The sequence below is a fragment of the Macaca mulatta genome, chromosome Y (assembly GCF_049350105.2).
Source record: "Macaca mulatta isolate MMU2019108-1 chromosome Y, T2T-MMU8v2.0, whole genome shotgun sequence".
Lineage (NCBI taxonomy): Eukaryota > Metazoa > Chordata > Mammalia > Primates > Cercopithecidae > Macaca > Macaca mulatta.
This window is the reverse complement of record NC_133427.1, coordinates 4767839-4780517: the sequence shown is the minus strand read 5'-3', so window position 1 is coordinate 4780517 and position 12679 is coordinate 4767839. Positions and strand designations below refer to the sequence as shown.

The 12679-nt window shown below is 33.2% G+C and overlaps 1 protein-coding gene across 27 annotated transcripts in view; it reads left to right on the top strand.

The window, feature by feature from the left end:
* UTY (ubiquitously transcribed tetratricopeptide repeat containing, Y-linked) overlaps positions 1-12679 on the top strand; it is a 210932-nt gene that overhangs the window by 79827 nt on the left and 118426 nt on the right. For all 27 annotated transcript variants that reach the window (XM_015128642.3, XM_077989767.1, XM_015128647.3 and 24 more), the window contains exons 7-8: positions 4878-4932; positions 7990-8024. In XM_015128642.3, the coding sequence (XP_014984128.2) occupies positions 4878-4932; positions 7990-8024 (90 nt within the window). The remainder of the gene's footprint in view (positions 1-4877; positions 4933-7989; positions 8025-12679) is intronic.

The window sequence follows — 12679 nt, the reverse complement described above, 5'->3', positions numbered from 1 at the left end:
AGCTCACTGCAACCTCCGCCTCCTGGGTTCAAACAATTCTCCTGTCTTAGCCTCTCGGGTAGCTGGGACTACAAGCACCTGCCACTATGCCCAGCTAATTTTTGTATTTTTAGTAGAGACAGGGCTTCACCGTATTGGTCAGGCTGGTCTTGAAGTCCTGGCCTCAGGTGATCCACCCAAGGTGCTGGGCCTCCCAAAGTGCTGGGATTACAGGAGTGAGCCACTGCACCTGGCCAAATTATTTTCTTTTCAGGCCAGTTTCTATCCTGTGGTGACTTGTTTAGGAAAGGCCTGTATTCTCATATATTTAATATGATTTCAAGACACATTTTACTTAAAAATATAGTATAGTCTGAAGTGTGGCTATTATGATTTCCTTTTTGTGTTGAGGAAAATAAGTATTCTGTGCTTCCAGTACTTCATATACTTAAAAAATAGTCTGTATTCTCTTGTTCTGTTAGCATGTTAAGGATCCACATTTCAGTTTGCAAACCAAGTGTCTTAGTTCATTTCTGCCCCTGCAATAGAGTACTAGAGACTGGGTAATTTATAAAGAAAGAGATTTATTTGACTTGAAGTTCAAGGGGCCAGGAAGTCCTAGATCTTGGGACCACGTCTGAAGAAAGTCTTCTTGCTGTGTCAGAACATGGTGAAAGGCATCACATTAAAAGCAAGATAGAAAGATATGAGGTGAAACTCACCCTTTTTCTAAGGAACCCACTGTTTTGATGACAGCATTAATCTGTTCATGAGAAGGAACCCTTATGATCTAATCACCTCTTAAAGATCTCTACTCTTAATAATGTCACAATACCAATTAAATTTCAACATGAGTTTTGAATGGAATATTCAAACTACAGAACTAAGGGGAAATAAAAGAAATGTTCACAGTGTTCAAATGTTGGGTTTTTCTTCAGGAAATAAGGTTTTTATTTCCCAGTTTTGCTTTTATTATTTTTATTTCAAAAATATGTATGTATCATTATAAAAGGTAATACAAAAAAAGATCCTATACCCATCAGTTTTTCTCAAAGGTAACATCTAGGAAATTGACATTGATATGGTCCAATTTTTTTTTGAGCATTTTATTTCTAATGTCTGCAATTGTTTTGATCTTATATGAAAAAAAGACTTTTGCCTTCATTTATTTTTAGGTTCATTGGATGGGGCCCTGAATATTAGACTGACAAAAAGACTAACAAGAGAAAAATAAACAAATTTATTAATGTGTGCATTGCACATTATACACTAGAGAACTTTGTGATGAGTGTCAACCTAAGTAATCAAAAAGGTCAGCATAATGTTTAAGGAGAGTTTATTCAATTGCAAAGCTAAGGTCCCTGCAAACACAGATTCCAGGAAAGTTAGTTTTCCAAAGTGTAGAAGTTTGGGTTCGCTTATACAGACAAAGCTTTCTTCTATGTAAGGGTTACTGCGGAGTTAACAAAAATCTGATTTGTTGAGGTAGTCTTTATCTTTCAGGAAAGTATATTCAACATTTTACACAAAGACGTAACTGTCATGGGGTCTTAGGCACCATCCAGTCTGAATTAGGCTGATAAAAGAGACAATTAATCTCAAAGATGAGTGATTGGAAGGGGGAATGTCTGGTGTCTCTTAGTTGTTTACTTAACAAGATCAATGAGCAGGAGCTGTTGTCCAAGAAACTATAAGAAACAGAATTGCAAACATTCTGTGTGACTCAGTTTCCACGGTTTAACTTCCCTCTTGGCATCATACATTTAGAGGGTCCTGAAGTTTTATTTTCTTTCTGTGAGTAACTCAGAAGAGTGTACAATATGGGCTGCTGTGAGATGTAACCAAAAGAATAGTAAATTTGTAGAGAACTGACAAGACAAACGGAAGGACTTGAAGTTTCTAGGGGAAGCAAATTGTGGAAAGGTAAATATTTGGGAGAAGTTATATAGATTACTCCTGTGCTGCCTTTAGGTTTATAAGAGTATAGAGTTGTCTTCAGAAATTAAGAATCACCCTGTCCTTTCAAGTAGAAAAGAGGATGGAGAGTTTTATTGTGCCTGTTTCTTATTTGCCTGTAGCTCAAAGTAATATTTATGTCAAAATCGCATATTTTGGGGTGGCATATTCTGAACCCCTTTGTATATTATCATCTCTCGTTAATGATTGATGAAGTATTTATCATTAAAAGCCTATTTGATTATGAGTTACCAATTTCAGAATGTGTTTCAAGTGGTAAGTTTTAAAAAACGAAGTTAAATGGTAACTTCATAAGTTAAATGGAGCCTCAATACTTTTAGGTTTTGTCTTTTTTGTTTGGTTGCTATTGTGGAAGATATACGTAACATGAAATTTATCCTTTTAACTATTTTAGTGTACATTTTAGTGGCATTATTTACAATGCAGTGTAACCATTACCACTTGTTTTCAGAACTTTACATTATCCTATACAAAACTTTTCTACCCATAAATCAATACTTTGCCATTCTCTTTTCCTCCAAGTACCTGGGAGTTCCTTTATTCTTCTACTTTCTGGCTCCCAGTAGAACTCTCTGCGTGTCTTATATAAGTGGACTTGTACAATGTTTGTCATTTTATATCTGGCTTATTTGACTTGGCATATTTCAGGTTTTCATCAATGTCGTGCCATGTATCAGAATTCCTTTTTGTTTTCTGTATTTTTTTTGAGACAAGGTCTCACTCTGTCATCAAAGCTGGAGAACAGTGGTGTGATCTGAGCTCACTGCAACCTCAGACTCCCTGGCAGAATCTTCCCATTCCTTTGGGATGAATATGGCTGAATAATATTCTATAGTTAAACCACATTTTCTTAATCCTTTAATCTGTGGTGAACATTTGTGTTATTCCACTTCAGCTGCTGTAATAATGCTGCCTTGAACATTGATGTACACAGAGTTTGAGTCCTGTTTTCAGTGCTCGAGATCCAATTTCTTCTTTGCTTTGCCAATAAATAAAAAAAGAAAAAAGAAAAACAAATCTTTTTCATTTCTGTTTGTTTGCTTGGTAGTAGCTATCCTAATGGGAGTGAATTGGTATCACATTGTGGTTTTCATTTGTATTTCTCCTAATAGCTAATAATTTTGAGGATGTTTTCATGTATTTATTGGCCATTTGTATTATTCAAGATATCTGTTCAAGTCCTTTGCCTATTTTGAATTTTTCAGTCTTTTTGTAACATATTTTGTATTGTGCATTTTAATTCCTTATCCAGTTTATAATTTGCATTTTTTTTTCTTTTCAGTATCTTGATTGTGGTTCATTCATGTACAAAATTTTTTAATTTTGATGAAGCTAAGTAAATCTGTTTTTTTGTTACCTGTGTCTCTGGTGTCATATCCAAGAAATCACTGTCAAATTCAATGTCATAAAGGTTTTTCCTGTTTATTGTTCTAAGACTTTAATAGTTTTAGCTCTTAAGTTTATGTCTCTGATCCATTTTAAGCTAACTTTCGCATATGACATAAGAGAGGCCCAACTTTTTTTTTCATACAGATACTTAGTTTTTAAAATACCATTTGCTGAAAAGTCTAACTTAAATATTATAACACAGATGCCAAGCCCATGTCTACTAGCTAGTGTTCACTCTCTTGATGCTATTTGTGATCATTCTTTGATTGTAATATCATGTAGAAAACATTAATTTTGTTCTTTGTTAATTGACAGTTCTCAATTTGACTAGGTGTATTTAGGATCTCTGATTCCCACATTGATTTTTCCCTTGAAACTTAGTTTTTAAACATCGTTGAATATAATTTATTTTTACAAACAACTTATGATTTGACTATGTATATTGTCATTTTAAACATTAAATATTAGTATCTTTAGTACAATTTTAATACTTTCGTTGTAGGTAATGATCTTTTTGTAGTTGACTTTTAAAGTAGCTTGATCTTTGTTGGTATCATGGTTGATTATTCTTGAAAGTTAGTGGAGGCTCTGAAAATCGAATATTTATGGGAATAGTTTGTAGGATGTTTGAAAGAGATGTGTGCATTTCTTATTTAAATGAGTTTTAAGGCCTATTATCTTTAGTTAAATAGTTCATAGATTATAAACATTAATTACTGTGTGATTTTAGCAATTATTCATTCTATCTGTGGACAGAACTACAAGTTGGTTTGCATTCTGCATAAGCTTATATGATATATTTAGAGTAGAAATATAAGTGTTTTAATATTTCATGATTGATTAGATATTTTATATACACAATTCACATACATTTAAAATGTTTAGCACCCTGTTTTAAATATGTTTAAAAGCACCCTGCTTAGTGCTTGAGGTCCAGTTTCTTCTTTTGTCAATAAATGAAAAAAAAAGTTATTGGCAAAGAACAACTACATTTCACATGTGAATTTGAAAATAGTTACTTGATGTGTTTCAGTAGGTTGTACATACAGGTTTTAAATGTTTTGATATACAGTGACATTGAAGAATCAGTAAAACTAGGTATGTTTTATTCTTTATGTTAATTCTCATATTATCTAAGTTGGTTTCTGAAGTTCAGGTCTGGATAAGCTATAATGCTCTAAAAATATAATCGTATTTTCCAGATTTTAAAATAGTGAATTGAATTACATGTCTCATTTATACCGTAATATTTTGTTTACTTCAAATATCTGAAGTTTTTTAATAAAACAAAAATATAAATATAGTAAATTCTTCCATACAGCCTCCATTCTTAACTATCTTGGGGAAATAACTTGATTAACACTTACATTTTCAACAATAAATTTGGAATTATAGTAATTTTATTTGGTTTAGTGTAGTGCATTGGTGTAAGCTTTGTTAAATTATGATAGACATTGAAAAGCTATAATAGAAAATGTCATTTTATGCAACTCTTAATTTAGTGCATTAATATTTTTACTTTTCTCCTGCAGCATTTTCAGTTAGCCTTGATTGACTGTAATCCATGTACTTTGTCCAGTGCGGAAAGTAAGTATTTTTAAACAAAATACTTTCAAGCAAAGAATATTGATGATACCTTTCTGTCTACTGATACCTTTGTTTTTGTTCATTCTTGAGAAAAGAAGTAGAAGGCATGTGCCTGATTCAGAGAGTTTAAGTCACTGGAGTTGAGTTGATTCGAGTACTATTTTTCTTGCCCAAAGACAGTCAGTATTATTATTTGATAACTATAGAAATGACTGGTATGTCACAGAGCACTAACAAATAGTGATTACTTACTTTAGGTAGTTTTTCTCCTTTTGTAGTGTCTATGTTTTTATATTACAAAATTAATTCACCTTTTAATATCTTAGAATTTGTACATACCGTAAGCCTATTTTTTGAAACTTTCTTGTGTACTTGGTGATGTTGCAAATATCAAAAGTTTTTAAAGCCAGTTTTAAACAAAACATGAATGGAAAGATTTTAAATTTATGAATAAGTTAAAAATGTGTAATTTAAAAAATAAATTTTGTTTTTTGAACTCTTGAAGATGAATGACTACAGTTAATATTTTAGGGAAAAACCATGTTTAAAAAGAATATAAAAATTTAAATAATGCAATTTTCCTTTGTAATAAAAATGTTAGAATGTTAAAGACCTTTTATGTCAATTTTTTACCTATTGCAGTCTATAATTGAAAATTGCCGTATTAAGCATACCAAGTTACATAGTTACACTCCTTTTTAATGTATAGACAAGAATGAAACATGGGCTGGGAGCACTGGCCCAGTCCTGTAATCCCAACACTTCGGGAGGTGGAGGTGGGTGGATCACCTGAGGTCAGTAGTTTGAGACCGGCTTGGCCAACATGGTGAAAACCCCATCTCTACTAAAAGTACAAAAATTAGCCAGATGCAGTGGTGCACACTTGAAATCCCAGCTACTCGGGAGGCTGAGGCAGGAGAATTGCCTGAACCCAGGAGGCGGAGGTTGCAGTGAGGCGAGATTGTGCCACTAAGGCCGGGTGACAGAGTAACACGCAGTCTTAAAAAAAAAAGAAAGGATGAAAGGTGGAGGTTTTTACCCTACAAAAGATGATGTTTTGTTTTATGGGATGGTGAGGTCAGAGACCTGGGACTCCAGCCTAAATTTGTATTTTAAGTTCAGATAGTATTAGGATACCAATTACCCCTAATCTTTTTCTATTTATTTGGTGGGTACAGATATGGGGGATATGGGACATAGTGTTTGGTTTTTGGTTTTCTCTTTGGGGTGTGTGTGTGTGTGTGTGTGTGTGTGTGTGTGTGTGTGTGTGTGTGTTTGGTGGGTACAGATATGGGGGATATGGGACATAGTTTTTGGTTTTTGGTTTTCTCTTTGGGGGGGGAGGGGGTGTGTGTGTGTGTGTGTTTTAATTTTGTTTTTTCATTTGAGTCAGGGTCTCACTCTGTTGACCAGGCTGAGTGCATTTAGTACAACCATGGCTCACTGAAACCTTTATATACCAGGCTCAAGTGATCTTCCTATTTCAGCCTCCCAAGTAGCTGGAACTTTAAGGGGCATGCAATGCCTGGCTAATATTTTTATTTTTATTTTTATTTTTATTTTTGTATTTTTTGTGGAGATAGGGTTTTTCCATGTTGCTCAGGCTGTTCTTGAACTCCTGGGCTCAGGGCCTCCCACAATACTGGGACTACAGTCACAAGTCACCGCACCTGGTACTTTTTTCCTTTTCTTAATCTGTCATCTAGTTTCTCTCCGACAATTCAGAGACATGAGATTTTGATTAACTGGATCTTATGTGGTAAGGAAAACTCTGAAAAGGGGAGGGAAGATGAAGAAAACTTTTTTCTTTTGTTGTTTTTATTTTTTGGGGGAGAGAGGTTATCTTGAAATCATACTTTTTCTTTAAAAAAAGGTTTTTCTTTTACTTTATGGCTGATTACATTTTATATTTGTCTTTTGCAAAGCAATAATTTAGTTTCAGAAAGTTTGTTTTAGTTAATTATAAAATTTTGGAGTAATTTTTGTCTTATGGAAAGGAATTTATGGTTATCTAATGCATTGTTCTCCAATTTTAGATATGGGGAACTTACTGGAAAGCTGCTTTCCAGACATTTACCCAGGTTCACTAAATCAAATCTGAAAGAGTTTAGCTAGGAATTGGTAATTGCATCAACCATCCCAGGTATAACTTATTTTTAGGAGATTTAGAAATGGTGTGAGAAGCAAGGAGGGATGATTCAGAAGGGAGGAGAGACAAAGGGATGTCAGAATTTCATGATTGCTATGGGGCTTTTCTTTAAAAATATAAATATTCTGTTTATAATTTTGAAAGTTTTAAAAGATACATCTTAAAACAAGAAAAGGTGTTTATCATGAATGAATAAAAACTATAAAATTCAAATAGTTGGACTTGTAATTATCTGTTGTGATTTTGTTGTGTGCTCTGGTGATGGGGAATTGGGCATCAAGAAGGGCTGCAAAAAGAAACCAAATAGTCTGCCTTGTTTGAGTCTTCAAATAAATTGTTTTGAGTCTTGCTCTTTAGGTAGTTTGACTATTTGTGTTTGTTCTTGACCACAGTGATCTATTTCTGAAGAATTAAAAGAAAACTAGGTTTCCTTATGTTGTTACTAGTATTTGATCTATAACCTAAAAAAAGTTGTTAATAAAAGATTTAATATAAAGAAAAGCATACACATTGAAAAACATTTCTTGATTACAGAGTAAATATTATGTTTTTAAGGTAAAATTTTGAATACCATGTATTGAGATATGCAAACTTAAATGCTTATGTTTTCTTAATACTCCGGTTAAGAACTTTTTATGACGTATACTTACCTATTGTGGATTTTGATGATTATTAGAGTTATAAATAAATTGTTTACAATATTACTTAATTTTTTATATTTTTTTTTGGCATGATCTTTGTTAGGTTTAATTGCATATTGTTTAAAACAGAAGTTGCACTGCTAGTCAAATATATATTCCATAGTTTTAGCATTTGCCTATGTCTGACATTTTATATTATCCCTACTTTTTGTTACTTTATTACATTAGACTCTATTGTAACTGATCTTTTCCCATGATCCATTGCAGTTCAATTTCATATTGCCCATTTGTATGAAACCCAGGTAAGTGTTTTAATTTAAGAACAAAAATAAAACAGTCACCTATGCTTTAGATGAAATGAAATGTACTTGAAGATATCAGGCTTTAAATGAAATAAATATACTAGACAATTTGAGTTGTGGGTATTACACTCTTTCATATATTTTGTATTTTTCTCTCATTAAATTTGTTTGAAATTTTGTTTAGTGAACAAATTGTTAAAGACAAATGAAGGAATTTAAGATTTGTATTTACTATTTGTATATAGCAGTTTCTGTAACTACCTTAAACTCTGTATTTTAATTTATTTCCCAAATACAATATTTGCCATGTGTGCAGTGCTTTGACTTCATATAATTTGCCTCTATACTTATTTATTTCCCAAATACAATATTTGCCATGTGTGCAGTGCTTTGACTTAATATAATTTGCCTTTATTTAAAAAGCTTTCATTTAACCCTGGATGTTATGTCTACTTTTATTTTAAAGTATTCATGAATGATTGTAATAAGTCATTGTTATTGAAGTTTTCTGTTTTTCTTTAAGATTGCGGTATCTTTTAAACATCATACCATTTGAAATGATAGTTACCACTACTTCAAGGCTGTTGTGTTTTTAAAGTTATTTCAGCTTTTTTTTTTAATACTTTGCTTTGTGTAGCGGATTTTGTTATATAGTATTAAGACTGTAGTAACATATGGATTAACAGTTTGTGGTGGAGTTGGTAGACTTACAAAAATTGGTAGCATTTCTGTGTATTATGAGTAGCTGAACGTTTTGAATTTAAATTGTGAAATAAAGAGAGATTTAATAACCATGTTGGGCATGGTGGCTCATGTCTTAATTTCAGCATTTTGAGAGACCGATGCAGGAGCCCAGGTGTTTGACACCAGCCTGGGCAACACAATGTGAGACTGGTCTGTATAATTAATTGTTAGCTAAGTGTAGTGGCATGTGCCCATAGTTCCAGCTACTTTGAGGGCTGAGGCTGGAGGTTTGCTTGAAGAGTCAGAGGCTGCAGTGTGGTGTGATACTGCACCCTAACTTGTGTGGCAGAGTGAGACCCTGTCTTAAGGAAAAACAAAAAACAAACAATTTCATGGTGGGGGAAGCTTATTAACACACCTATGTAATTTTTTAGGTCTGCCCTTATGTTTCTAGTACAAGTAGAAAATAGTGTTGTAGAGAAGTAGATTTGATGCAGGATTATATGCAAGACAGGAAAGATGCTGTATTTTCCATTCTTAATGTTACTATGTGATTCAGTAAGACACAGAACATTTAACTGGCTGGTTCTTTAACTCAGCTGTGACAAGCTTCGTGGGAAGTTTTTAAGAGTTATCTATGTGTTTCTCTACCTCACTTCTCCCTGTGCTCCACAAGATACACACGGTGGCCTTAGATTTACTGAATCAAAGTTGATACACCTTTAAGTTGGGATATTCTAACCTACAGATTGATTTTGTTTTACAAAATGCATTTAAATCCATTTGTGGTGGAGGTTGCAATTTTTTGAATTTTTGCAGACATACCTTGGCGATGACCTTAAGCGGTAGGATATGAAAAAACCCCATATGCTTAGCGTTCCAATAGTGGAACACTAGGCATAAATGGGTTAAGAATTGCCCATCTTTTTCGTGAGTGTCGTGAATAAAAATTCTTAACGTGCCATTCCAAGTTTAGGGTATGTATTTTTTTCATTTATTATGTTGTTGCTGTTTTAAAAACATTTTCTTAATCTTTTGATATAGGAAAAGTAATTTTATTATTTTATTTTTTAAGAGATCAGGTGTCCCTTGTTGCCCAAGCTGGAGTACATTAGGGGGACAATTTTAGTTCACTGCAGCCTTGAACTCCTCAACTCAAGCCATCCTCCCTTTCAACCCCTGGAGCAACTTGGACTACTAACATCCAAGCCAGTTTATTTTAATTTTTATTATAGATAGGGTCTTGCTGTGTTTTTAAAGCTGATCTCAAAACACCTGGGCTGAAGTGATCCTTGCATTTCAGCCTCCCAAAGCGCCGGGATTACAGTTGTGAGCCACTGTGCTTGGCCCCAGTTAGATAATTTTTTATGACCCCAGTAAATGACAAGAACTGGTGAAAATTATACTTGACAGTAAAATATCTTGAAACTATTTTTGATTCTAACATTAAACACGCCTGATGTATTAGTCTATTCTCATGCTGCTAATAAAGACATCCCCTAAACTGGGTAATGTATAAAGTAAAGAGGTTTAATTGACTTAATTCAGCATGGCTGGGGAGGCTTCAAGAAACTTAACAATCATGCAGAAGGGAAACAAACACATCCTTCTTTATATGGTGACAGGAAGGAGAAGTGCTGAGCAATGAGGGAAAAGCCTCCTATAAAAACACCAGATCTTGTGAGAACTCAGTATTACGAGAATAGCATGAGGGTAACTGCCCCCATTATTAAATTATTAATATCTCCCATTGGGTCCCTCCTACGGTACCTGGGGATTATGAGGACTACAATTCAAGGTGAGATTTGGGTGTGGACACATATCACATAATAGAGAGAAACTAATTTTAAATGCATTCTACCTATTAGTATGGTTTGTACAGTTGAAGATATTGAAATAATCTCAATTTGTATCAAAGGAAAGAAATATATGAATTTTAAATGACATATAATCTAATTTTTAAAGATACAAATATAAAAAATTCTTCAGTGAGTAATCACTGAAGTTACAGAATTTTTATATTTGAATCTTTAAAAATTAGACTATACCTGTTCTTTGTGTAGTAAAGGTCAGTATAACAGAGTGGGGACATGAAGTCTAAACTGAGTACAGTCTTCTCAAAAGTGGAAAAATGGGTAGTGTGCTTTCATGTCAGTTGACATATTCAGTGGAATTCTTTATCTCAATGATACCTTTCTTGTTAATATAAGAATGTCGTCCTAATTTAAAAAATTCTGATACAAGCGTTTATCTTCTATAAGTAGGCTGAAGTATAAAATGTAGTATTGTGTGAATACATATGTAGATTTGATTTTCCTAATTTTTAACCAGTAAAGGAAAGACTGTCAGCTAGGTTTTCTCATATCCTTATAGTATCTTCTGCCACCTGATAATTACATTTTCTAAAATTTGCAGAGCTTTTCTTTTTCATAATCTTTCAATAGCCAGTTAAATAGGCTTTGTAGCTTTTTGGATAAACATATGATTTACCCTTACTGTGTTGTTACGATGATGACATTAATTGCTAAAATCAGTGTAAGTTCTTAATAAAATACCAGCAAAAATACTAACAAGAGATAAAAGTACTAAAAAGTATTGCCAATCCAAATTCAGTTACACATTGAAAGACTAACATAGTACGATCAATAGGCCGTTATCTGTAGGATGTAGTGATCATGCAAACATTGACAAACTGATCAATGTGATATACTACATAAACATGATGAAAGATAGATGATTATATGATTATCTCAGTAGCTGGATTAAAAGCATTTGACAAAAACTCAATGTTTTCACATGATAAAAATTCTCAATAAATTACATAAGGAATGTATTTCAACATAATTAAGGCCATATATCACAGATCTACAGTTAACATCATACTCAATTGGGGATAATGGAAAGCTTTTTCACTAAGATCAGGAGCAAGACAAGGATGCCCACTTTTACTACTCCTGTTCCACATGGAACTAGAAGTCCTAGCCAGAGCAGTTAGGCATGATAAAGAGATAGAAAAATACTTATTGGGAAGAAAAAGGAAAAGAAGTTTTGGTTTGCAGAAGTCATGATCTTGTAGATGAAAAAAAAAAAAAACCTAATCACCTCCAGGAAAAATTATTAGAACTAAAAAGAAAACAAAACCAAATTTATTAAAGCTTCAGGATACAGAGTTAACATACAAACATCATAGTATTTGTGTGTGTTAATAACAAATCATCCCCAAAAGAAATGGAAAGATCTGTAGCCTGGACTATGTTAAACATCAGTGAAGGAAACTGAAGATGACAGAAATAAATAGCAAGGTCTCTCCATGTTCATGGATTAGAAGAATCAGTATTTATCATAATGTACAACTACACTAAGTGATGTCTCAAAATTCCAATGGCATGTGCACAGAAATACAAAAAACTATTGTAAAATTTGTGTGGAATCAGAAGACACCCTGAAGAGCTAAAGGAATCTTGGACAAGATAAACAAGGCTGGGGCATTACACTTCCTGATTTTATAATATATTATAAAGCGATAGTAATGAAAATGGTAAAATAGTGACTGGTATGTAAAAAAAATACATAGACCAATACTACTTTATGGACAGCCTGGAAGAAAACCCCACATACATAGGGTCAGCTGATATTTGACAAAGGACCCAAGAAAATACAGTGGAAAAGGATAGTCTTTTCAGTAAGTTGTTTTGGGAAAGCTGGACATCTACATGTATAAAAATGGAATTAGATTTTTATCTTACACCATACACAAAAAGCAACTCAAAATGAATTGAGGACTTATAAACATAAGACTTAAAACCATAATAGAAGAAAACAGCAGGGAAAGCTGCATGACATTGATCTTAGCATTGATTTTTCTGGATATGGCACTAAAGACATAGGTAATAAAAGTAAAAATAGGTAAATTGCATCAAACTGAAGAGCTTGTATACAGCAAAGAAAGCAGTCAGCAAAGGTAGAAGCAT